Source organism: Trematomus bernacchii, unplaced genomic scaffold, assembly GCF_902827165.1.
Source record: "Trematomus bernacchii unplaced genomic scaffold, fTreBer1.1, whole genome shotgun sequence".
Lineage (NCBI taxonomy): Eukaryota > Metazoa > Chordata > Actinopteri > Perciformes > Nototheniidae > Trematomus > Trematomus bernacchii.
Genome location: NW_022987950.1, coordinates 3,228,330 through 3,254,731, shown reverse-complemented (window position 1 = coordinate 3,254,731; position 26,402 = coordinate 3,228,330). Strand labels below are relative to the sequence as shown.

The 26,402-nt window shown below is 41.7% G+C and overlaps 1 protein-coding gene across 1 annotated transcript; it reads right to left on the bottom strand.

Moving 5' to 3' along the window:
- Positions 1-58: 58 nt before the first annotated feature.
- On the bottom strand, positions 59-25,187 carry LOC117470853 (F-BAR and double SH3 domains protein 1-like). The gene is made up of 21 exons (XM_034115734.1): positions 25,167-25,187; positions 23,914-24,011; positions 23,775-23,820; positions 22,787-22,860; positions 22,255-22,399; positions 21,503-21,639; positions 21,327-21,390; positions 19,236-19,364; positions 18,604-18,726; positions 17,067-17,162; positions 16,182-16,298; positions 15,974-16,078; positions 15,467-15,622; positions 13,851-13,979; positions 12,472-12,555; positions 8,677-8,821; positions 8,484-8,583; positions 849-960; positions 611-749; positions 436-491; positions 59-338 (listed from the first exon to the last, which is right to left on the bottom strand). The coding sequence occupies exons 1-21, from the start codon at positions 25,185-25,187 to the stop codon at positions 288-290; spliced, it is 2,127 nt and encodes a 708-aa protein (XP_033971625.1). The 3' UTR covers positions 59-287.
- Positions 25,188-26,402: the final 1,215 nt, after the last annotated feature.

Genomic DNA, 26,402 nt, shown 5'->3' with positions numbered 1-26,402 from the left:
CAGATTTCTTCCGGCTGTGTATTTTCAAATTCTAGCGCACTCGAGCTGGTTTCTCCAAAATGACCTACCCCACCTTTAAGTTACATTTTTAAAGCAAGACTTCTAACAGCTTATTGTTGCTGCTCACATTGAGGTGACACGTCTTCCTGCTTTAAGTTCCTTACCACTGATAAATACTCACAAATACAAACAAACAAATTACAGTTTTTGTTAGATGCTACAATAAAGTCACAATTACAGATTTCTTCTGGTCCTCACACGTCCTGTATTCCTGTAAACACACAGTCTCAGGGCTGAGGAGAACGCTTGTGTGTTGGAGGAGGAGGAGGCGCTCGACACTAGAACAGTAAATAGGGAAGAGAGGAAGAGTTGATTATCACCATTTCTACAATTACAATCAGCAAATATGGAGAACTCTTTTTTACAGGTGCATACTGGTCTTAGCCGGCCGCCGGAGAAGTCTGGAGAGCTGTGGCTGCTGCCTTCAGGCTCTGACGGATAAAAGACACTGACAACCTTTACCATCCATTCATTTAGGGAAAACTGAAATCAGAATTGAAGCTGAGGAAAATACACAACTGTTCTCTAGCTGTTCCAATGTTTGACTCACCTGCTGTGTTGTCTGCAAATACCTGCTGTGTGTCCTCCTCACAGCTAGGGGGGGTAGCACTAAGGGCTGAGCTACAGCCAGGGTTAGTGGGGCTCGGGCTGGAGGGGGAGAAGGGAGGCATGGTTGGGGTGAGGAGAGACTGGAGGAGAATAAAGAGGGAGACAGTCAGAAATGAAATATACACTGTCAGATGAGTTTCAGCTATTCTCTGCGACCACAGAGAACACAGTAGTCTCACCTCTTCCTCCTTATCCTCCTCCTCTCTTTCATCGTGGAGCAGCTCTACCACCAAGGATGGGAAAACCCCGACCCGCCCGTTCAGCTCTCCCTCCCAGAAGCCATCGTCCACCAGTAAAATAGAACATTCACATTTGAAAGTCCAGCACTGCCTCATGCATCTATGTGTTGCTTCAACAAAAAAGTCTTAAATATTGTTAATAATACTTATCTAAAGTTCCACTCACCAGCTTTTTTCCCATACTTTAATTCACATATCATGGCCTTTATCACTAGCAAACTCCATTTGCTAGTGAAGACAGTGAAATGTGGAGAAAGCTCTGGAAAAAGCCAACGAAAACTCTGAGGGAATATTATCTCAGTCAACCAACCATGGAACACATCTTTCGGCCTTAATGGTTAGGGAATAATTCACTTAGATATTCAACCTTCGACCCAGTTCATCGTTTTCTCTCTTCACTGTCTCTTTTCCCATGGCATAGATCTACGGCCTTGGGTATTGCTGCTATCTCTCTATAGGAAGGGCAGCTTGGGCGCATTGTTGTTGCCAGTCTATGACAGAGCACAAGCCGCCATGAGGTAGTTTACTGTTCAGGGACGTAGGTTCCCTGGCGCACATTCTTTCCTATGGACGAGAGCTCTAGTTAGATTCAGGGTCCATATTGTTTAGTCTCGCTGATAAAGAATGTTGATTATTACACTCCGAACTAGTTAAAACCTCGAGCTGCAGAAGAGTTCTTCAGAGTTGGTTTGGCAACCGTTGTGTCAACTCGTGACACACCACCTGTCTTGTCAATTCTCCGGCCGTAACTCCAAATAAACCATCAGTGTTTGCCATCAAAGCTCCAGCTCTCCTCGTGTCTCTCTGAGTCCTGTTTCCAATTGCTTCAGAAGTTTCCCCCACAAATTGGCGTTGTCACAGGTGATAAGAATCAAAGGTTCCCATAGGATCCCATAGAAAATGCATGCGGGTCATTTTTGACCCACTTATGGAAGCTTGGGGTAGAAATACAAATACTACAATTTCTTAAAATGTATAACATTTACATTTTAAATTTGAATGGCATGATATCCAAAACATGTTTTTTGAGGAATAGCTGGAATATGAAATGATAACAATTTTTAATTACAAAGATACTTCAAGAAAACCACCTCACGGGGTCAAAAAAGACCCACTTTCACTTTGAATGGGGAGACGTCTCCCTTTGCCGAACTGCATTGTGGTTCCGTTGCTTCACTTTGCCTCCGTTGCTCGCGCTGAAAGTTGAGAAAAGTTCAACTTTTCAAGTGTCAACGGAAGCGCCAGCCAATCAAATCATATGCCAGTACAAGCGCTAGCCAATCAAACCGTGTGCTTGTGTGTCCGGGGCGGGAGATTAATGTGATTGGTTGTTGGTCGCGCGCCAGACACTCCCACCGGTATGAGGGGCCGTACAGGCCGTAATTCATACTGGTCCTTTCACGCACATACATTCTCCTTTTACATACATATATTTTCACTCTTACACACATACATTCTCCTTTTACATACATATATTTTCACCCTTACACACATACATTCTCATTTTACATACATATATTTTCACTCTCACACACGTATATATTTACACTCACACATTCATACATTTTGCTCTCATATTATCATATTTCAATGCACACATTCATATATTGTCACTCACATATTTATACATTTTTCACTCACACATATACATTTTGCTCTCATATTCATATATTTTAACGCTCATATTTATTCAATTTGCTCTTGTGCACATTCATTCAATGTTTACATTTAATATTATAAATAATATATGCATGTCTGAAGACAAAATATGTATGCAAGAGAAGAATGCATTAGTGATGTGTCGGTCGCGAACGAGCCGGCTCAAAGAGCCGGCTCTTTTAAGTGAACGACGGGAGCCGGCTCGCGCCCGCGAACGAGCCGTTTTTTTGTTTTTGTTAAGTAATACAAGACAGAATGATATGATGATCTCCGCGCTACAGCTGCTCCGTGCATGCATGCAGTGGCATGTAATATCCAAGGATTAGAGACTGTTGGATGCTGCTGTTTTGAGCATTGCAATACATTTATTTGTATTATGTTTTTTTATGATTAGAGACGGTTGGATGCTGCTGTACTGAGCATTGCAATATATTTATTTTCACTATGTTATTTATTTATGATTATCCTTGGGCTCAGCAAAGATTTGATGTCAGCTGTTGCTGTCTTTTTTTCTATAGTTAATACTGAAATAGAGCCCTGCTGTTTTGTCAGGGCCTTTTCTTTAAATATAATTTTAAAATGTCGATACAGTAGCCCCTTTTTTTAAATGTCTATGCTTAAGTTTTTATAGGTGTTGCTATCTGCTTTGTGTAGCGTGGTTCAACAAGCAAGTCAGTGCATTCATTGGGTGGTATCAGAGAGTTACAAGGGTCTGTAAATGCAATGAAAACAATTGGCCACATGCAGCAAATAATTGATATTAAACATGTCATTTTTACTTTTGAATACAAAGGATGTATTGAATAATTTAAGTGATATGTGTACACATATTAATCATTAGTCAAAACAGGGCTACATTTGATTGAATTATAAAAGGTAAACAGAAGAGCCGTTTGGGACCCGAAAGAGCCGGCTCGTCTTGGTGGGCCGAGCCAAATGATCCGGCTCACCAAGAAGAGCTGGAATTCCCATCACTAGAATCAGGGGCGGACTGGGACTACAAATCAGCCCGGGACTCTTAACCGGCCCACTTCGGTACCGCCGGCCCACCTCGGTAAATTATCAACGGGGGGGGGGGTGCTAGTGAGTTATCCGAGCGGCCCACCTCGGTGCCGCAAGTAAATACCGCGAGGAAATTATCGACGGGGGACGGGGGACGGGTGCTAGTGACTTATCCGAGCGGCCCACATCGTCCGACCGGCCCACTTCAGTACCGGCCCATCGGGATTCGTCCCGAACGTCCCGATGGCCAGTCCGCCCCTGACTAGAATGCATGTATGTGTGAGAGAAAGTATAGTGGAAACGGAAGGAGTATGGTTGAAACGGAAGGCAGGTCATTATCGCACTGTGATTGGTTCAGAAGGTCGAGCGGGGCAGGCTCATGTTCAGAACTTCAGATTCAAATCAACATGATGGAGGGAGATTAATCCGTGTATCTACGGACCATTTGTTTTTCTTTATTAAACAAGTAAACGGAAGAGCGTCTGAGAGGCCTTTTTGCTTTTTGTGTTTTTACCTTACTAAATGGTCTAATGGTCATTGGAGCGAGGGGGGAGGGGGCCGCGAAACTCGCGAAACTAGCGGAAGTGATTTCAAAACAAAAGCACTCGTTTGCTTGGAACGGTGATAATATTATAAACGAGGTGAATTTAGCGATCACAACGAAAACTGCCAAGACACATATTGAGCCCAGAAAATGAATGTTATTAAGGGCTGTAAATATAATAAGTCTATGTCTAAAATGGACAACATTGTTAGGAGATTTAAACTATACAGCGATTCTGCACTGCGGTCAACTCAGCCGTCTCTCGAGTTTGTTTTTCAAATCAGCTGCTCTTCATTTTTTTCCCTGCTATATTTGACGAGTGATACAAATATTTTTTACCACAAGTTCTTAATAAAACTGACACTGTTGAACTCGGTACTAGTTTGACTGCTACTAACAATACATTTAAGTACTTTTACTGTGTATCTTTTGAGAAATACTCTGTCAAAGTCCCCTGCTGAGAACGAAATCAAGCCACTTCTGCTAAGTTTGATGAGGGAATTCTTTTTTGTTGCCATTAGTTCTTCGTGAGATTGATCCTGTTGGACTCAGTACTAGTGAAACTACCCCCACAAGTAGTATGAAGTACTTTTACTGTGTACTTACTTTATAAACTATGAATCTTGTGGTGCTTGAAGAAATACAGACTGGCTAAGCCGGCCAGGTTATATATATATGCCTTTTTTGGAGCCCTTTTTTGCAATACTTATTAAAATGTCACTAGTTATTTAAACAAACCACTATCTGAGGATAAAACAAACTCGAGAGACGGCTGAGTTGACCGCAGTGCAGAATCGCTGTATAGTTTAAATCTCCTAACAATGTTGTCCATTTTAGACATAGGTTTATATATCTGGGCTCAATGTGTGTCTTGGCAGTTTTCATTGTGATCGCAAAATCCACCATGTTTATAATATTATCACCGTTCCAAGCAAACGAGTGCCTTTGTTTTGAAATCACTTCCGCGAGTTTCGCGCCCCTCAGACCATTTAGTAAGGTAAAAAACAAAAAGCAAAAACGCCTCGCAGACGCTCTTCCGTTTACTTTTTTTATAAAGAAAAACAAATGGTCCGAAAATAAACGGATTCATCTCCCTCCATCATGTTGATTTGAATCCGAAGTTCTGAACATGACCCCACCCCGCTCGACCTTCTGAGCCAATCACAGCGCGATGATGACCTGCCTTCATGTAAACATTGAATGAATGTGCATGAGAGCAAAATGTATATGTGTGAGTGAAAAATGTATAAATATGTGAGTGACAATATATGAATGTGTGTATTGAAATATGATAATATGAGAGCAAAATGTATGAATGTGTGAGTGTAAATATATACGTGTGAGAGTGAAAATGTATGTATGTAAAATGAGAATGTATGTGTGTAAGGGTGAAAATATATGTATGTAAAAGGAGAATGTATGTGTGTAATGGTGCGTTCACACCGGACGCGATGCGAATATTCGCTTCGCTCTAATCGCTCCTATCGCATCGCTCTAAACGCTCGAGTTTCACCGCGGCTGCCAGCTGTGTTTACTCGCATCATTCAAACAAGACGCGCTGGCTAGGGAGCTACAACTACAACAAAATCAACATATTTTACCGTGATTAAATTGTAATACACGTTTCTAAATGATGCCGAAGTAACAGCATACTGATACCGGTTAGTAACAACCATGAATTAGTGCTTTGACAAGTCTGCAGACAAGACGGCAGGAGAAAAACCTTTTAAAATGCTTGTTTTCTGAATGAAGATCGGGTCGACCAGGCTAAGTTAACGTTGTCTATGCTCATTCCACACTCATAACAACGGCCTACAGACATAAATAAAGCAGCGACTGTATTCACCATGACACAGACAGTCTATGGTTTGTACTTGTTTAACTTTTGTCTAGTTTCTGAACAGATATGAGGAGCTGTGAGCTCCGTGTGCTAACTGCTAACAGCTAACGGCTGATGTTTTCTGGTTGAACGTCAGTGACGGCAGGCTGAGATCCTCACCGCTGATTGGCTTCCGCGAGAACGCGTCACGTGAATTTGACGATCGAGTTGAAAAAATTGAACTCTCGCATTTGACGCGGCACCGTTCAATCGCCTCGATCGCGTGATTCGCGCCGCGTCCACCGCTTCATGCTCGCCGTCGGAGCGAATTCGTGTCTGCCCGCGTCTCTGCATTGACTTTACATGTAATCGCGCCGCCCCCAAACATCGCATCGCGTCCGGTGTGAATGCACCATAAGAGTGAAAATATATGTATGTAAAAGGTGAATGTATGTGCAGGGTTGGGTTGTAACGGAATACATGTAACGGCGTTACGTAATCAGAATACAAAAATCGAGTAATCTGATTACAGTTACTTTCGTAAACCTGAAGTGAATACATTTTGGATTACTTATTGGAATTATTGGTGGAAAGATTTCCTCACAACATTTCATATTAATTACAAAAGGTACAGCCGAATCATCACAGCGCACAAAACCTATTACCGCCGCAGATGGACCAAAAAAGGGAGCGTTTGAACAAAATGTGCGGGTCCACTCAGTGAAACAATAACAACAAAACATGGAGGAACAAAAGTCTGCGTTTAAATCGTGTGTGTGTGTGTGTGTGTGTGTGTGTGTGTGTGTGTGTGTGTGTGTGTGTAGAGGTGTGTGTGGTTAAAACACATCAGCCTGCGGTCGCTCTTTAGCCTTTCTAATGATTCTGAAGGTAAACACAGTGAAGGCGTTGCGTGAAAGGCACTGCGCGCTCCTCTTCTCAGAGGCTGAGTTAACCCTCCCGCTGCCTCCTGGTGCTGCAGAGATTTCATGAAGTGAAGGAGGTTTTCCTTCTATAAAACAGCTGTGGGCAGCAGATACTGTGAGTGTCACGGACATGAATTCATAGATCAAGGCAGACTGGTGCACACACTCTCCTGTTTTCCCAATCCGGTGCTTAAACAAATATAGCTCTACACCCGTGGCCGAAATGTCCTTAAAATGAAGTCCGAGTTCGACATTTTAATTCATGTCCTGCCAACACTGACAGGACAGAAGGCGACACGCCCGTTCTAAGCCGTGTCCCTCACTCCTCACATCCCAAGCTGCATCCCCAAAAAGTGTATTATGTTGTTACATCGTTTCAGATGTTATGTTTCAGTTGTGCTCTTGATAAGCCATTAAAACAGTAACAACACGTTCAGTTTCCTTTTGCTTTTTGTGTCTCCTGTACACCAAAACATACCCATCTGTGATGGAGAAATAAAGTAATCCAAAAGTAATCTAAAAGTAATCTGATTACGTTACTTTTTTAAGACACGTAACTGTAACTGTATTCGGATTACTTATTTATATATTACAAATTTACATGTTGATCTGTTTCCCAGTTGGCGTTCCAACTTTAGGGGGCAGTCACCTACTTTTCCAAATTGGGAACAGTGAGTGCTTCAAAATCTTTTCCAACAAATGTAGCATTAGTTCCAAAAGTTGCTTGATGTTGCCAGAGGATCTGACACGATCATTGGCATATTTGTGATGTGATTGCACATTCATTAGCATAAAGATAATTGCATTGGTTGCAGCGAGGGAGAGATCAAAGCTATATAAATGGTAGAAAGAGACATCTTAAGCCAAACAATCACAAACTCCTCACACACATTGCATATTTCAAGTACGAATATGTTTTTTAAAGTAGGGAGGAAGCTCAAATAAACGTTTCACATTTTCACAAGATCAGTTATACAGCGTGCCTAAAAGAACAGTCTCGAGCGCAAGCATCAACATAACCTCAGGAACTCCTGCAGTCTGAAGTATTTATATATCTTGTGAAAAATACGTGATGTGTATTCAGTTGAGTTACAAAATGGTGTGGAACAGGGACTAGCCCAGAAGTGAAGACATTTTCTGAACACAATGGGTGTTTCTCAATCACTCAATCAAAGCTGCTCCAGAGCCACTATTTCAAGCATACTACGTCATCGAGTGCCGCCGAAGTACTGTTCCAATCTCCAGCATACTTGGAAATCTACCATCTAACTCCGTTTGGAGAAATATCGAGGCTGCACATGAGTAGACTCCGCGGTCTTAAAATCCCCACAATGCTTTGCGCACGGACCAATTTCCCCAAATCTGTGACGGAAAATGTAAGGCGGGGCCTCTCATATGACGCATAGCCTGTTCCACTCTTTGTTTTCCGAATGCCAGGAAGTATTCTTGCCTCGCTTCTGAAGCAAGATGCTCGGCAGACATGTGCTACCAAGCAAGCGTACTCGCGATTGAGAAACACCCAATGGATTGTGGGGTTTTGAAGTCTGCAAAGATTATTTGTCTAAATGAAGAAGAGGACTGCTTTTCTCTGAGGCCTCGGCCCCTCGCTGGTACATAGTGCGCTCACCTCTGCGTGTCGACAGCGGATCAGGTGGATCAGCGCTCCCTCCTGGAAGGACAGCTCCTCTGCACTCTGGGCCTGGTAGGAGTACAGAGCTCTGGCTACACCTAACACAGGATTCAAGTCAAACTGGATGAAAAACACACAAGCACATGACATTTTAAAAATCACTTGTTGTGGGGTTATCAAAGTTGTCACACCTCTGCTCCCTGCCCTCTCTTTGGTCCCGCTGGATGAGATGGAGCTGAAAGAACCCTCGAGATGAGAGGCGCCCTCTGCTGGTAGACAGAGGAACTGCACATAGCGCTCAGGAACATACCCCACCTGACCACACGAGTTACACACCTGGACACATGAACAGGTGTTACAGAGATACAGATGAGATTACACACTGGAAAACATGCACTCTTCAAAGTAGAAGCTCTTGAAAGCTGATAAGTATGGGATAATGTGCAGCGAGGGTTGCCTGATCAGCCTGAAGGGTGTTCTTTTCCCCATAATGACCAAGTCGCTGCACATTATCCTTCTTTTTACACGGCCAGATACTAAACAAACTAACGACTCAACTCCCAATATTAATTGAAATTATTTTATTGACTTAAAAGTGATCGTATTTCTTCCGCTAAGAAAAAATATATATCCGTTCCACGGCGCACCAACGGCTGGAACTGCGACAACAACAACTTTACGGCAGCACTGTCCAACTCTGTTCACAGTTTCTGATCCACTAACAAGTCCTTGAACACACTGCAGAGCCCATACCGTGTTCCTGTTAGTGTTTACTTCCTGTCTGCCTTCTTCTGGTGATTTATCTGACGTCCAGCACTCCGCCTTTTAACCTCTTTTACTTTCTCTCCCTTGATCCTCCTCAGCAACGGGGTGTTTCTCAATCGCGAGAACGCTTGCTTGGTAGCACATCTTGCTTCAGAAGCGAGGCAAGAATACTTCCTGGCATTCGGAAAACAAAGAGTGGAACAGGCTAGCAAGTGTGCAGGTGTGCGTCATATGAGAGGCCCCGCCTTACATTTTCCATCACAGATTTGGGGAAATTGGTCCGTGCGCAAAGCATTGTGGGGATTTTAAGGACGCGGAGTCTACTCATGTGCAGCCTCGATATTTCTCCAAACGGAGTACGCCGGGCTCGGTAGATTTCCAAGTATGCTGGAGATTGGAACAGTACTTCGGCGGCACTCGATGACGTAGTATGCTTGAAATAGTGGCTCTGAAGCAGCTTTACTCGCGATTGAGAAACACCCACGGTCATTATAGTCCTTAACAGCGGTCTGTACTACTGTATTAACAATGTGTCACGTGTTCTGAATTGACCAATCAGAATCTAGTATTCAACTAAGCCGTGTAAAAATGTCTGATAATGTCCTGATATGACATAACAAACAGCAAAGCAGCTGTTACATATTCCATATGTCTGAGGAATTCTCCTGTGCTAACTGGCCTGCTGAGGCCTGTCCTGGTCAGAGACAAGGAGAGTCAACAGTGGACAACAAGTGGATTTACAGGTCGCCTGCATCTCTGATGTGAATAAGTATATGCCTGAGGTGGTAAGACCCTGAATGGAGCGATAGCGGTCACCAGGTAATGTGCTAGTCTGGGTTGTAACAGTAACGTCCTAAAATCTTGTCTTTCATTGCATTGCAACACTGAGTCATCAAAAAGGCATAAGCTTTGTTGTAAGACTAAATACACTGTATTAAAGTTGAAAACAACACTCTGCTGTCCTAACTTTCTCTGCCCACACCTCCAGGGCTAACAGCCTAGAAAATCCTCCCCTTTCTGCCGACCGAGCTAGAGACAGGAAAGTCTGCTGGATAGTGATGATGATGAAGGCAGTTTGTGGTGCCTATAGTGTTGTTATTTATCCGTATCAAATCCAGTCATTTGGGCAAGCCCTTATCAAGGGCTGTCCCAATGAGGTGTGGAGAGGATTTAAGAGATGTCTTTAAATGGAATATGTAACAAAGTGTAGATACAATAGAGAAAAGGTTACACTGTAACCTTAATTGCCTTAAAGAAGAGAGTCTCCAGAGGCCTGTACGATTTTCGCCTAGCGAGCTAACTTCAGGGAAAACTTGGGGTTTCCGGTCCTACAACGCTGGTTCACTTCTTAGCGGGCTAGATCTCCATGGTAACTTATGCTGAGCGGCTAACCTGGTCCGGAGCAGGTTAGGTTGCAGGCTAAGAGATCAAGTCAGTGAAAGCACCGCCTGCTGACCAATCAGAGCTCAGTGTGCGGAGTTTAAAGCGATCAAGTCATATTACAGGAGAAAGGAAATACAGAAAAACTGCCGTTGCAGGAAAGACGGCCGGCAAAAATCACCGACTGTGTGAACGTGAAATGAATAGAATATCCCCTCCCATCTTCAGAGCAATCTGACTATTATAACATTAGCGTTAAGAAAGCTTACTTAAATATCTGACACAACATAAGCAACCGGATCAAAGTAACATTAAGTACAGTCCGCGGCACTGTGAGTGCAGACGGCGATGTGTCCCATTATCATTCATATCATATCATATCACATCATAATGTATCATATAGCCTAGGCCTATTTCCTTATCTCAGTCAGCTTCTTGAGCCGTATCTGGCCGTGCAACACTCACAGTGTCACATACTGTATGCAGAAGTATTATTTTAAGCAACACATTAAGTTGACGAAACACTCGAGTCAAATGTAATTAAAGTCAGATCCACTCGTGTCTTAGACGGGGCAGTGATATCATAAACCTGTTAACCTGTTTAGCCCTGAGCCTGTTTTTCAGGTCTCAGGCTCGAAAATGACATTCCCAGAACAAATGACCATATCTTCCCTTCTAAAAGGGTTAAATTAATAATCTTTTTTCTCAAAGTAATGATAAACCTGTGAGTTGGATGTAGAAAAGTCAGAACAATATAGATGTTTTTTATTTTAAAGAAAATTCAGATTGAACATAGTAAAAAACTGTAAATGATAGTGTCCGTCCAAAGATTATTTTTTACTTATAGTGAAAACTACCCTTGGATGATGGTAAGGTAGACTAAAAGCTTTAGGAATCCAAAGCACAACATATAATAAGTACCCTGTATCAAGATTGATGCAAAACAAGTGACATTTGACCTTTTTAGAGAGGTTTAGCAAAAATAACTCCACCTCTGAGGTGATTTGGGTGGAAATGGGGGTTTTATTGCTCATGGATTATCAGAAATCATTTCAAAGGAACACAGACACATTGGATTAACCTATGGATTAACTTCAGCAGCGTTTTTATCGTTTTAATGCCATTGAAGACCACTTTTGACCAGACTACGAGACAGGTAAGCCATGTTAGCGTTTTTAGCTACCTAGCGCCACATATTTTGATGTCTGTTTTTGTTTATAAAGTCGCGAGTTCGTATCATGGAGTGATAATGTATGTACCCATCGATTCTGTGTCACCTCACAATGTGAAACGATGTCATGGATGTGCAGAAAATATACGATTTTGGCCCCACGCAAAGTTATATGATGAGGCCCTCATAAGGCGCTTACACTGTAGGTGCGCCGCATTTGCACTTCAGATGAGGCTCCCTCCGCAAAATGAAGCACCCTCCGCAAAATGAAGCACCCTCCGCAAGCTGAGGCCCCCTCCGCGAGGTGAGGCCCCATGCAGTCTGCGTGATCGGCCTGTAGGGAGGGGCGGCCCTGCATGTTTGTGATTGGTCGAATGCTCCAAATACCACCCCTTTCATGTGAACGCGCACCTAACTATATAGGGCAAAGCTGGCTTGAGTTAACGAGTTGATAACCAGCATCGTAGGACCGCTTAGCGAGAGCGCGTTTGTTTTGGATTAGGTAAACCGGGTAACTCAAACATATCCAGGTTATGTTGAACCGGCTTCGTCGTACAGGCCTCTGATTTCAGGCTGCTCTGGGACCAGTTCCAGGAGGCATATGGAATATGTAACAGATTAGAGAGATCATTTATTCTCTCGGATAACTAAGGTTAGAACATGATATTACCTTCAGCCAGTCCTCCATGTCTCCATCCTCAACCACTTGAAGCTCCTCCCCTTCAATGATTGACAGCTCATCTAGCTGGCTAGCCTACAGGAAATAACATGCTTTTTTCATTATCAATTTTTCTAAAATGATCCACCTACAGTACTACAAATTATATAGAACTGTCTATGGCCTTGGTTTACTACATTTGCAAAAATAAATCTCCAAATGATCTCTATATCTCTATATAATATAATCTATATAATCTCTGAAAATCTCAATATATAGCATCCTGTATCTTCTCTGAATTTACCAACAGGTTCCACTGATTTCAAATAAGATCAACACTGTGTACGATAAACAAGTCCTTTTACAACATGCTGGATATGTTCTATTTAGACAAATCAAACTACGAAGAATGGTTTTTAATCTGCCGGCAGCCGCTGATTTATAATTGTTTCTCCTTCACCCCACTGATTTCATTATTATGTAATTTAGGGTTCTCCACATTTTCTGGACTGGTACCTCACTTTACTTCCCTAAACTGTCATGACAGATAATATAGAAAAATCAAGTTATCATTTTAAATATTTGATAATTTTGTGGTTGTGTTGATTTCCCAAGCATGTAGGAAGATCTAAATGGGACCGTGTAAAGCCCTAACTCAAAAATTAAAGAAGGTTTGATCTACTTTTTTTTGCAGATGGAAAAGATCTAAATCCAACTTGCTGGATTGATATAATATATAAGGGGCGATATTCGTGGACATCATTTATATGCATGTGGGTCATTAGAGTAGAGATAGAATTATAGAATTGGAGGGATGAAACCCTCTTTAATGGTCACACATGCAGAGCACAAAGCACACACAGTGAAATTTGTTCTCTCCATTTAACCCATCCTAGTACCAGGAGTCTAGTACTAGGAGCAGTGAGCAGCTATTGTACAGCTCCCGGGGAGCTGTGGGGATGTCCGGTGCCTTGCTCAAGGGCACCACGGCAGGGCCCAGGAGGTGAACTAGGACCTCTCCAAGTAGCAGTCCACACTCCATATTTAGGTCTGGTCGGGGACTTGAACCGGCAACCCTACGGCTCACAGTCCAAGCCCCTACTGACTGAGCCACTGCTGTTAGTACAGCATACTAACCCTATTGTAGATGTTATCATCTATCCATGCAGTGATCACCAAAAAAAGGAATTCAAGAAGAAAAGGATCTCTAGGCAGAGTTCAGGGGATGTAAGAACAAGAAGCTCCACAAAGGTGGAGGACGTCCCATGTGTTGCATGGGACACAAAATACAGGAGTTTCACAGGGGTGAGCAGCTACTTTACAGCTGAGCAGGCACAGTTAATGTCTGACGATAAGCACTTATAAAGCCTGTTTGATAATCTGATTTCTACCTGGTAGTTGTAGATAACTCTGCAGGCTGCCGGGTAGATACACACTCCAGAGGCTGACACTGGGTCTGCAAAGATGTCTCCGTTCTCATCATCATAGTCCTCAAAGTCAGTCAGCTCAAACTCATCCTCCTAAAAAAACACACATTAAACACATCAGTGAGAGTGGGCAAGGTATCTCACATATTTTTCTCAATATGATTGTCACCTTTTTCTTTTTTAAATAAGAGACCCACAACCCACCTCACTCGCCGAGGAAATTTAAGAATGATATTTTAATTACAACCACAATGTTTTCATCTCTCCATGGTTTTCATGTTTTCAGACAGGATCTTATTTTTAAGAAATGTCTGAAAAAAATATATGTTGTCTTTTAATCAATAAATCCCCGAAAATGACAAATCCTACCCTGAATGTTTCTATCAACAGGTATTGAGTTCATATAACAGCAAATATATATAATATAAATATTTTTGCCATAAAGCTCCATCTAACTCTGATGGTGCGTTCACACCGTCGAATTATGCGATTGGTGCGACAGTCGCGTCATTCGCATCATTCGCGTAAATTGCGTAATTCGTCGGTGTGAACGCACCATCAGACCCTCAAGTTTTTTCAACTCGAGCGTCACATTTGCGTGAAGTGTTCTTGCGTAATCCAATCAGCAGTGAGGATCTCAGCCTGCCGTCACTGACGTTGAATCAGAAAACCAAAATATCAGCCGTTAGGTGTTAGCACTTAGAGCTCACAGCTCCACATATCTGTTCAGAAACTGGAGAAAAGTCGGTGCTTTATTTCTGTCTGTATGACGTTGTTGTGAGTGTGGACGGAGCAGCTACAACCTTAGCTTAGCCTGATCGATCCGATCTCCATTCACGCATTTTAAAAGTGTTTAGCCTGCCGTCTTGTATGCACACTTGTCAAAGCTTCAATTCATGGTTTTTACAAACCGGTATCAGTATGTTATTAGTTTGGCATAATTTTGTATCTACATGGATATAAGCCCCGCCCCCTCACCAGCGCGTCTTGTTTGAATGACGCGAGTAAAGACAGTTGACAGCCGTGCTGAAACTCGAGCGATTAGAGCGATTAGAGCGATGCAAATATTCACATTGCGTCCGGAGGGAACGCTATATTACACAGCCCCAGCCTCTCAAGGTGTTCCCCAAGGTTCAGTGCTTGGTCCCCTCCTTTTTGTTTTCTACAAACCAGTCATTGGTCCCATCATACCCCACCATGGCCTTTATTTCCACTGTTATGCCGACGACACCCAGCTCCACCAAATCTATCCCTGAGGCCACTCACTCTGGCCTCACAAACTGACTAAGAGTTATACAAACCTGGATACAATCTAACTTCCACAAACTCAACAGTGAACAATTGGAACCTAAATGACTCATTACATTCTGCCACAATGTCTGTATTGATGGCTCCACTGTTCCTGCTTTCACACCCATCCTTAAAATTGGTGACATTATCGATCATTCCCTCTCCTTCGAAACCCACAATAACCATATTACAAAACATTTAGTAAATCACTTGGTGCTCCGATGAATAGTAGTATAAGCTATATAACTAATGGGGCACTAAATTGATTTAGTGTGTGTGAGTTTGCATACTGAAAAGTCCTCAGTAGACTTCCTCTGTTCACTGAGGCGTCTCTCCCTCTCCAGCTCCTCCTCTGCCTGGGTCATGGCGTTGTGAAGCCACTGCTCGATTCCTGTGACGCAGTCTGACAGCAGAGCCAGACGAGCCTCTGCCTTCAGCCTGCTTAGCTGAGAGGAAGACAGCCAGTTAGACACAAATACACACACACACACACACACACACACACACACACACACACACACACACACACACACACACACACACACACACACACACACACACACACACACACACAAACCTAATATAGGTTAGGTTTAACCCTAACCCTAAATTATATATGACCTGTACAGCGCTGTATAGAGAAGGATGACGGTAAAGTCTCTAATTTGCATGAGATTTTTCCGTGAGCTTTTTGAGTATGTCATTGTAAAATAACACCAGATTGAAGAACTTAATTCCCCCTCAGGGATACTAATGGTCATCTTAAATAGCCTAGGTGTTTAGGGTGAATCAAGTACCTTGGCTTTCCTCACACTGTCCTGCACCTCTGCTATCTTCTGCTCTACACTGAGGCACGTGTCCCCAGATAAGAGCTTCAACCGACTCTCTAACGTCTGCAGAGCCTGACAGAGAAACATAGAAAGAGGTAAATATACATTTATTTTGTATGGCCTGCCCAAATCACGTGAATCAGGAAATAATAATCATAATTGAACAAAGACTCACTCTCTCTCCGTGTGTGATGATCTTGTAGTCTTTGGCAGCTTTTGTAGCCCACTTCTTAGCCTCCCTCACCAGGCAGCCGTCTGCTTCTGAAGCGCTGAGCTCCTGTAGAGTGGACACCTGAACACACCACAGTCACACATCCCTCTATTCTGTGTTCCAGTATACATCAGCTTAGTGTCAATACAACAGCCTCTGTGAATATTTGTATGTATTTTATATCACAGATGTTGCACTGGACTGCAATATATTATAATGTATACTATCAAGGTGATTAGGTCCACCCCTCCATGCACACACATGGACCCGTGCAATGTAACTCAATTATGATATTTTATGAAAATGCATTTTTTGACTTAAAAGTGCCCTATTCTGCTCATCTTCAGGTTCATATCAGTATGTAGTGTCTCTACTGTGACCTTGCTTTAATGTTCAAAAAGCTCTTTATTTTTCTCATACTGCATGTGCTGCAGCACCTCTTTTCACCCTCTGTCTGAAACCAGAGCCCCGCCTGCTCTGATTGGTTAGCTGGCCGGCTCTGTTGTGATTGGTCAACCGCTTAGAGATGTCCCGCCCCTTAGCCTAAAATGTGTTGGAGCGCTAGCCAATAGAAGCTCAAGTGTTATAAAGCGATGTCACTATGTTACAGAAGTAAACAACGAAATTAAAGTCCTGAGTGAAAGGGAGATAAACTCCCTCTGGAGGGAACACAGGGATTTGAGCCTTTGCAGACCATTTACATGCACAAAAACCTTTAACACACAACAGGAGAGGAAAACCCATAAAAAGCACAAAAGAGCCGATTTAAAATGTGTTTTATCACTAAAAAGGCAGGTACAATTAAATGCTAAAGATGAGACTTCATACACACAGACCCAACACACACACCTTGTCACCTGGAGCGGGCTGGAAGGTGAATTCAGGTGTTTTGCTGAAGGAGACAGACTCTTGGAGAAACTGCAGCACATTTCTCTCTCTGGTCACCTGAAAACACAGCAACCAATGAATGTTACAAACAAACCAATACCTGCTACTGTTCCAATTGAAGACAAATATTTAGAGGTGGGTGGACAAAATCTCAATATTTCACTCAACATTATTTTGTAACATTACAAAATTGAAAACCAAGGTGTAAAATGTTTTCTTCCCCCTCGCATCTTCAACCTCAGATTTCACTCAGCTGCTACATTAGTGCAGACATTTTAAGTATGTGTTGAATTTCAATCTGTAAACTTCTGTTCCTTTTAAAACTTGAACAAACTTGTTAAGCTATTGCTCCGCTCTTTTCCCTCAAGATTAAAAAAATATATCTTCAAATTGTTCTCCTTAATTTCAACGTTTTCTTTCATGTTTAATTTATCTTCATTTCCAAGTTTCCACATTCCTGCTTCCCGTCTCCCCACCTCCCTGTGACCCCTCTGCCCCCACCCCCGTCTTTTCAGAGCAAAGTGAGACATGTCTTATGTCTGGCTTTTCAGAGGGCACCGTGGGATACTTGGCATGTAGAATTCGATTTGATTTGAGAACCTACAATACGGCTGTCAACTAGAGATGTCCCGATCCGATCACGTGATCGGGGATCGGAGCCGATCACGTGATTTTCAAAAGATCGGAATCGGGAGAAAAAAATCGGGATTTTTTTTTTTTTTTTTTTTAATAAAATATTTTTCTTATTTTATTTAATGTTACAAAACAAAAATGACCATGTTCACATCTTAAAGTCATCCTGAGGCCTTAGTTTTGGTTTAAAATTACACAACATCATGTATGTGTTGCTTCTTTTGGGCTTGTTTTCATAGACCTGGTTGCTTATTTCTCTCAAATCTGGCAACAGAGTGGGCGCAGTGTCTAATAGTAGCAGTAAGCTAACGAGAGGCTACGTTCAGCTGGTGACTCGGGAGTCGGGACAGAGAAAATGTCAGGAGTTTGGAAGTATTATAAAATTGAAAGCGAAGGCAGTGTAACAGCCAGATGCAATGTTTGCAAGGCGGAGGTTCCACGTGGTGGAAAGAACAGAGCTACGTTCAACACGACCAATCTAATACGCCACCTGAGAAACAAACACCAACAACCAACACTTTCAGAGACTTTTAAAAGGAAAGAGAAACTGCCCCAGAACAGTGAAAAGGCCAAAAAATAACAGCCAAGATAGCTGAATTCATCGCGTTGGATGACCAGCCGTTATCTGTGGTGGAGAACGTGGGGTTTAAGGGACAACTTGAATGCTTTTCTCCTTTTTTTTCTCTTAATGCATTGCATAAAGATCGGATCGGGAAAAATCGGTATCGGCAGATTGTCAAAATCAAATGATCGGAATCGGATCGGGAGCAAAAAAAGGTGATCGGGACATCCCTACTGTCAACTATTTGGTTATTTAAACTTGAGAGTTATGATAACTTCAATGTAACACTCCATGGACTTATACCTTAGCAACACTGTCCCATATGGTGCTGAACTGTTTGTGTGTTCTGAGACAAGTGTCCATCTCTGTCCCACACAGCAGGGTGAAGTGGCCTCTCAAGTCATCATAAACATCACCGTCCATTTGCTAAGGGGGGAAATAGAGAGTCATGAGTCATTTTTTTATATTTCAAATAACGTTTTCACAAAATATTCACCTAATAATGCTTTAACATATTATCAAGGTTCATTTATTGTCACTGTACAACACAGGTTTGCTGAACGGATGCAGTTGTAGTATAGCTTAGTGGAGCTAAGAACAAATTGATAATTCATCAAATACCCATAAATCTTTAAAGGGCCTCTTTTGTGTACATTTAAGACCAGAATTCTCCTAACTTGTTAATAGGTTTAAAATGTACTGCACACACACTTTTCACATTGTTTCAGCGAATCAGCTGTGGACCTTTTTACCAGTGTAATTTATGAAAGATAATTATAAGAATAAGGGTGTGATATGTTTTGTTTGTAAAAGTCAGTGCTTTATCAGATTTACAGCTTCCCTTTTTAGTGTGTGTGTGTGTGTGTGTGTGTGTGTGTGTGTGTGAGAGTGTGTGTGTGTGTGTGTGTGTGTGTGTGTGTGTGAGAGTGTTTTACCTCCATAATGTGTGGTAAGTCGTTGGAATAGTAGTGTTGGTGATGGCCGTTGACTGCTGATAAAGCCAGCAGATACTCGTTACGAGCTTCAGTCAGACGATCGTCACACTCCCTCAACCTGGCGCTGAGCTGCACACACACACACACACACACACACACACACACACACACACACACACACACACACACACACACACACACACACACACACACACACACACACACACACACACACACACACACACACACACACACACACACACACACACACACAGCAACCGTTTTCGTATTCACATATTAGTAATCACATTTTTTTTTAAAGGAACATTTTGATTGGTTCATGAGAACTCTTTAGTTCTGATGAACTAAGTACAGATAAGGGGGTAAAAAGGTTCTCATGAACTAATTTTAGTTCCGGATTTTTTTGGTGTGAACGCAACATTTCGGAACTATATCGGAACTAAAGTGGGAAAAGTACTGCGGTGTGAACGCGCCTATTGATTGTATTTTTTTGTTAAAGTGAAACATGCAACAAATATGACCCATTATTAATGCAAAAGGGACCAACATATAACCATCTTTAAATTGCTCCTGTGGGTTTTGTCCACTCAATGTATTACATGTGTAATATACAGTATGTAATATGTAATGTAAAGCGCTTTTAGCACTTGGAAAAGCGCTAAAATAAATACCATGAATTATTTAAATAAATACCATGAACTATTTTCTGATAATTAAATAGATTTTGAATGGGTAATTTCCTTTTTTTAAAGCTGATGATGAAATCATTTTCTCATAAAAAGATATAATTACATTTAAATGAACTTTTTATGAAATTGTTGTATGTGGTAAAGACAGGAACAGACATTGTAGATATATGGGAAGATAATAATAATAATAATAATAATACATTTTATTTTTAGGCGCCTTTCATGACACCCAAGGACACCGTACAATTTGTTAAAAAATAAATAAATAAAACGCTAATAGGCAGCAAAACATGATAAAAACACAAACAGGAAATCATGGAGGAGACAGTCAAGTGGACACAAATTAAATTAAACAAAAGATCTTGTTCTAACCCATGCAGTGGCATCACATTACAGACCCAGCCGTCATTATTCCAGGATTGACTACAACATTGTTACAAGATAGACTACAAATCCCTGCGCTCTACCTGGGGGATTGAAAACTTAAATGCAGTGTTGAGCTAGTGTTGAGTTTTTGTTTATATATTTAGCTCATGGATGTATAATCAGATAAGAGTTATTTAGCTTCACATAATTGACCAAAGGAGATTCTATTCAAGTTCATTTGATGTATGCTGCTCAAAGTATATGCACGTTAACCTTCTAGTCATTCTTTCATTTCAAATCCAATAGCCAGGGCATGTTCTTTGATTCTTGGTCAAGTTATTACATTTTGGACTTTGATAACATTTGTAATCAGGTTAAGTGCAAATGTTGTCACATTTTAGGTATTGTACAGGATTCTGCATTCCAAATGAATCAGCATAGCAGTGGCAGTTCTAGACCAATTGTATTGGGGGGGCCAGGCTGGGGCCAGTTATTTCATGAGAGGGGCACAATAAAAGCGGGTTAAAAAGACAAAGACAGTATAAAGTAATTGTGTAAAATAAACATAAAATACAGTAATTGGTATTTGTTTTTGTAAAGGTATTTGTTTTAGTAAATTTAAGTTACAGTTCTTTGTTTCAGTAGTTTTTTTCATTTAGAGTATTTGTTTTAGTAACTTTAAGTGACAATTTTACAAGGTAATGAACAGTTTAATCTCCACTGTACATCCGGGTCTCTGATTTCATTTAGTTCCAATAAATCGTAATATTGTAACCTTTTTTTTGGAGGGGGGGTCCCTGGTCAGTGTTACAGGGGCACTGGCCACTGTTGCCCCCCCCCCCTAGAACCTCCCCTGCAGCATAGGACCCGCTATGTCACATTTATATGGAATATCATATACAGTTTATATATGGAAATATTCAAACATCAGATCAAGGGTACAAACAGGACAAAATGGTAATTTGGTCTGTGTTAGTAGCTAATTTCTGTATACAAAATGTGATAACATTCATACCTTAGCAGTCATCTTTTGTAGTCCTGTCTTAAAGTGGAAGATCCCATGTTCACTCTTTCTGGCCCTGACAGACATATTCAAATACAACATATTTACACTGAAATGAAGCTACTTATCTTCTAATGAATTAACATTAAGTCATTTTTGTTTATACTGCTTCACGGATGCAGTGTGACCTGGTTTGTGCATCAGCTGACTTCTCTCTGGCGACAGTGGTGATGTGACTCAGCTGGTGGTAGCTCTTCTTGAAGCGCTGCAGCTCCCTCAGAGCATCCACCAGCTCCCCCTGGACCCTCTGCAGCCCCTCCAGACCCTGCACACACACACGCACACGCACACGCACACGCACGCACACACACACACACACACACACACACACACACACACAGCAACCGTTTTCGTATTCACATATTAGTAATCACATTTTTTTTTAAAAGGAACATTTTGATGAAATCTTCTTACTCTAAATTGCAAAAACGGTTTTGTATCATTCTGACGTGGAGAACATTTAATTGCCAGCCTCACGGATATTTGTCTTCTTCTCTAGACAGCATGAAATACGTTTAATACTGACATGAAATATCAATTCGAACTTCCCAAATGTAAACCCATTCCAAAAGATTTTTTCTCTGGTAATTAGCAAAGCTTGTTTGTGATTCTCTCAACTTCTTTTTCTCCTTTAACGTTTGAATTTCAGCCATTAGAGCCAACTTCTGAGGAAATTACGGTGTAGCTACGTTTATGTTCTCCAAACCAATTGGTGTAAACGCACTCAATTTGCATACATGTCAAAGGTTTGGTTCAAATGTATTTGACAATTAAATAGAAACAGTAATTTCAGTATGTTGTAATGATGAAATGCAACTAAACAGATCCTAAGAGTTTTCATATTTTTGAGCACTATGTGTAATCTGTGCAGGTCTCTCACTCTCTTAGCTCGGATGTCCTTTGCATTGCGAAGACTTCTGGAGACCTGTCCAATCAGGCGGCGGTACTCCTCTGCAGCAGCTAGTCGCGATGCGGCAGACTGAGCTGTAGCATCTACCACTGACCGCCACACACCAAACACACTCCTGAAAGCACACACACCAACACCAATGAACTGACAATCACCATTGTAAGTGCACTCAACACTTCTCAGTGATCCCCTTTCAGTAAATGAATGAAACTGATTGCGATCTTTGAAGAACTAATAGGAACATAAACCAAAACCACACTAAATTATATTATGCTACTAGTATTTTATATTGGTAATAGCCACAATGCAGCTTTTAAACACATGTCTGCTGATGAGAAGGCTACGGTGTGTGTGTGTGTGTGTGTGTGTGTGTGTGTGTGTGTGTGTGTGTGTGTGTGTGTGTGTGTGTGTGTGTGTGTGTGTGTGTGTGTGTGTGTGTGTGTGTGTGTGTGTGTGTGTGTGTGTGTGTGTGTGTGTGTGTGTGTGTGTGTGTGTGTGGTACCCAGAGGCGGTGGCATCTGTGTTTCCTCGTTGCCAGTCTCTTTTCTGGTGCTGGACAGCTAACCTCTGAAGAGCCTGCAAATGAAGAAACTCTTTAGTGTCTCAAACAACACACACATTGGGCTTTTTCATGAAATCAGTGCAGTCAGCTCATGATGATGTGATGTGAAGTACCCACAATGCTTTTCATTCTGAACTCTCCTTCACTAAACTGTAAACTCTATCTGTTAATATGATATTTTAAGTATTTTATAATACTACCTAGTAGTAGTGACTTAGTGTGATCTAACATGTCTTTGTAACCACACACCATCTTAAGTTCAACATTATGTACAGTATGTGTCACATTCTCCACCATGATGCAAACAACACATGAAGCTCTGCAGAGAGTGAGAACTTGGCACATCTGAGGCTGCCTCTCACCTCCCTTTTTACACTTCCATGTTGTACTCGGGGAACACAATGGAGCAGTGTCTGGATGTTAACCGGGTAGCTCTGTTGAAACCGAACACGGCTGCTGAGCATTTACCATAAAGGACGATCGCCACTGTTAGATAGCTAGGAACTATTGTTCAAGGTGCATGATGCCTGCAGACTTCCTCATCAACCAAATACAATTAGGATGACTTCTAACAGTATGGTCCTACTTATATAAATAGTGAAGAATACCCAACATTATTCACTTTTATTTGACAGCACCAGCAATCACGGATGTCCTCGCCTCTCAGATAGCCAATATGGCGATCTTTGAGTGTGAGAAAAGTCCAAAGCTCAACACTCAAATTGTTGACTGTTGCGAGTGTCTAGTCGTGAAGGCCTAACCCTGGTGTTTTAATATACCAACACACACACACTCAACACTCTGTCACAACACAGCACTCAGGTACTGATATTGGACCTCAAATCAATAAATCATGAGCATTTCCAGTAAAAAAAGATGGTTCCAGTAACAGGACTAATAGTGGACTAGAATAGCCCTCTGTACTCACCTGACCGTACTCTTTCTCTATAGCTGCTCGCTGCTTACTGAAGGTCCTTGGGGGGGGGGGGGGGGGGGGGGGGGGGGGACACACACGTCATTTCTCAGAGAATCAATGGAGGCATTTCAAAATGTCACAACAATTGTACCTGATTTCCTCCAGAAGCTCAGTGTCCTGATGCTGTTTGCCCTGCAGTTTGCTCAGCTGTTCTGAAAACACCAACTTCATCTGCTGGCTCTCCTTAACCTGCACACACACACACACACACACACACACACACACACACACACACACACACACACCACACAACACACACACACACACACACACACACACACACACACACACACACACACACACACACACACACACACACACACACACACACACACACACACACACACACACACACACACACACACACACACACACACACACACACACACACACTAGGGTAGTCAATGTTGTGGGAGAACTTCTTTCACTATTCCATCAGTTTATTTATATAAATAGTTATCACCACAATAAACCGTATTTAATTTTGTCTTAATGTACATTATTTAATTTCATATTCTGTTCTTGTACATATTCTATTCACACGTATATACTGTAGACTTCTTGCACAATCTTTTATTTGTATTTTTGTATTTTATTATATATGTTGCATTGTTGGAGGAGCTCAGGTCAGAAGAATGTCATTGCCATTTCTACACTGTAGCTTATGTGCATATGACAATAAAACCTTTGAATCTTGAGTTAGTTTGTTTAATTATAAGCCTTTACAATGAGACTGTTGACTCAGTGAGTGTTCTGAAGTAAGGAAAGTAAAGGCTTTCATTTTATCCATATATGGAAAGAACACAGTGTGTATTACAACCTGTAGTCTGAGAACACAAATTGTATCCTCTATATTTCCTGTACATGCAACACAGTTGGCAATACGTTTGAGTTAGGTTGAATATTATTAAGTCTAACTCTAAAGCCTGTAAGGTCTGAAATACCTTACAATATGAAATGAGCTTTTACAGTAAGTTCATTTAAAAACCTTCACAAAAGCCTTGCAGAGTTGCTTCATGTCCTCTAATAAGCATTCAAACAATGGGACACAATACATGTTCAATACTGGCAGGGAGGAGAAAATATATCTACTATCCAAAACTCAATATTTCAAATACCATAAGTATATGTATATACTGTATACAACATGAACATATGTAACCTACTGTATCTCTATGTCTCAAAGCTGTTGTAAAGATGTTGCTATACATATAAGTATTGACTTTCAAAGACAAGTGTATAGAAGCATGATGAAAGCAGTAAGACACAAAGTGTTGAAATTAACCATATATGAATATGAACTTTACATTAATATAAACTCTATATCAGACTGCAGTACCTTACCTTCCTGGGTGGAGGCTGCATAGTGTCCGTTATTTCCTCTGTCAATATGCTACCGCACTGTGACTTCCTCTGCACTTCACATAGTGCAGATCACTCCCCCTGCCACTGCCCCCCTCTCCCTCTCCTTCTCTCGGTCTCACTTCTTATTGGGGCTTTATCTTTGCATGACTATTTCAGGTAGCTGTTGCCAAAGCGTAAAAATAATCATGTTGATACATATTGGGCAACATGATATGCCTTAACGGGTCCTTTGAAAGCTGGGATTGCAGAGCAAAATCAGAATAATTGTTCCTTATTTCACTGAGGTTTCACATTTAAGAAGGAGGTGCACCCCCGTCTCACCCTCACCTGTCAGGGAGGCGTGTTTCTTGGCCTGGATGGCGTCCTCTGAGATGTGTCCCTGTCTCTGAGGCATGCAGCCCAGCACCACTGTGGAACACCTGGTAAGTCTCTCCATTTTACAACTGATCATCAAGTAATGATAATAAGACTTAAAAAGGCAGGGGCTTTGATCTTTCATGCAAGAAAGAGCCACAGGAGCTTAAATCCGAGCATGTTTCATAATCAGAATCACAATCACAATCAGAATACCTTTATTCGTCCCGCAGAGGGGACATTTACATTTGGAAAGAAGCCAGGACATAAATGCAATTACAACTTTCTTCTTTAATTTAAGGACTTCAGAAAGAACCAGATGTTGAGTCTGGACTTGTACACAGATTTGCTCAGGGCAGACCACAGTGGGGTGAACTCCGCTGGGGGGGCTACTCCATATGAAAACATCCCCCATGTCAGTAAGTGCCCAAATCACTGTTTCTGCGCCAAATATGAACTCATGTAAGATCTTATTCAATGGAAGCCTTCAGGGAGTGGAAAGCCAACCTTCACAGATATCAGTCTTCAAAATCCCAAAACATCCATGGGAGATATTCTAATGAGAGACGAGTTCTGTAAATGTATTATTGTTATTTTCACCGTTTTTTTTCTGACCATGTACACCATAGTTTCCTTTTCTACCAGGGTTTTGGTGTTGGGGGGGATTCTTGTCCTGGGTTATGATATTGTATAAGGAGGTTTGTTGTGTCGTAGCAACACAGTCTCACTCCCTGATAGTCCAATAGCGACGCTTGGTCAGGGTCCTTTGGCATGCAGTTGTGACGCACCGAGTCTCCTTCAGCTTCATAAATGGACGCAAAGAGCTTTCAACTGATTGCAATGTATTCCCATCTGCAGCGG

What these genes read in the sequence shown, in the direction of transcription:
- LOC117470853 (XM_034115734.1), bottom strand. Translation starts at nt 25,187, where the DNA reads ATGCAGCCTCCACCCAGGAAG. An exon ending in AGCCCGCTCCAGGTGACAAG is followed by an intron (nt 16,299 to 17,066) that starts GTGTGTGTGTTG and finishes TGGTGTGTTCAG; the next exon opens with GTGTCCACTCTACAGGAGCT. An exon ending in GAGTTATCTACAACTACCAG is followed by an intron (nt 12,556 to 13,850) that starts GTAGAAATCAGA and finishes TATTTCCTGTAG; the next exon opens with GCTAGCCAGCTAGATGAGCT.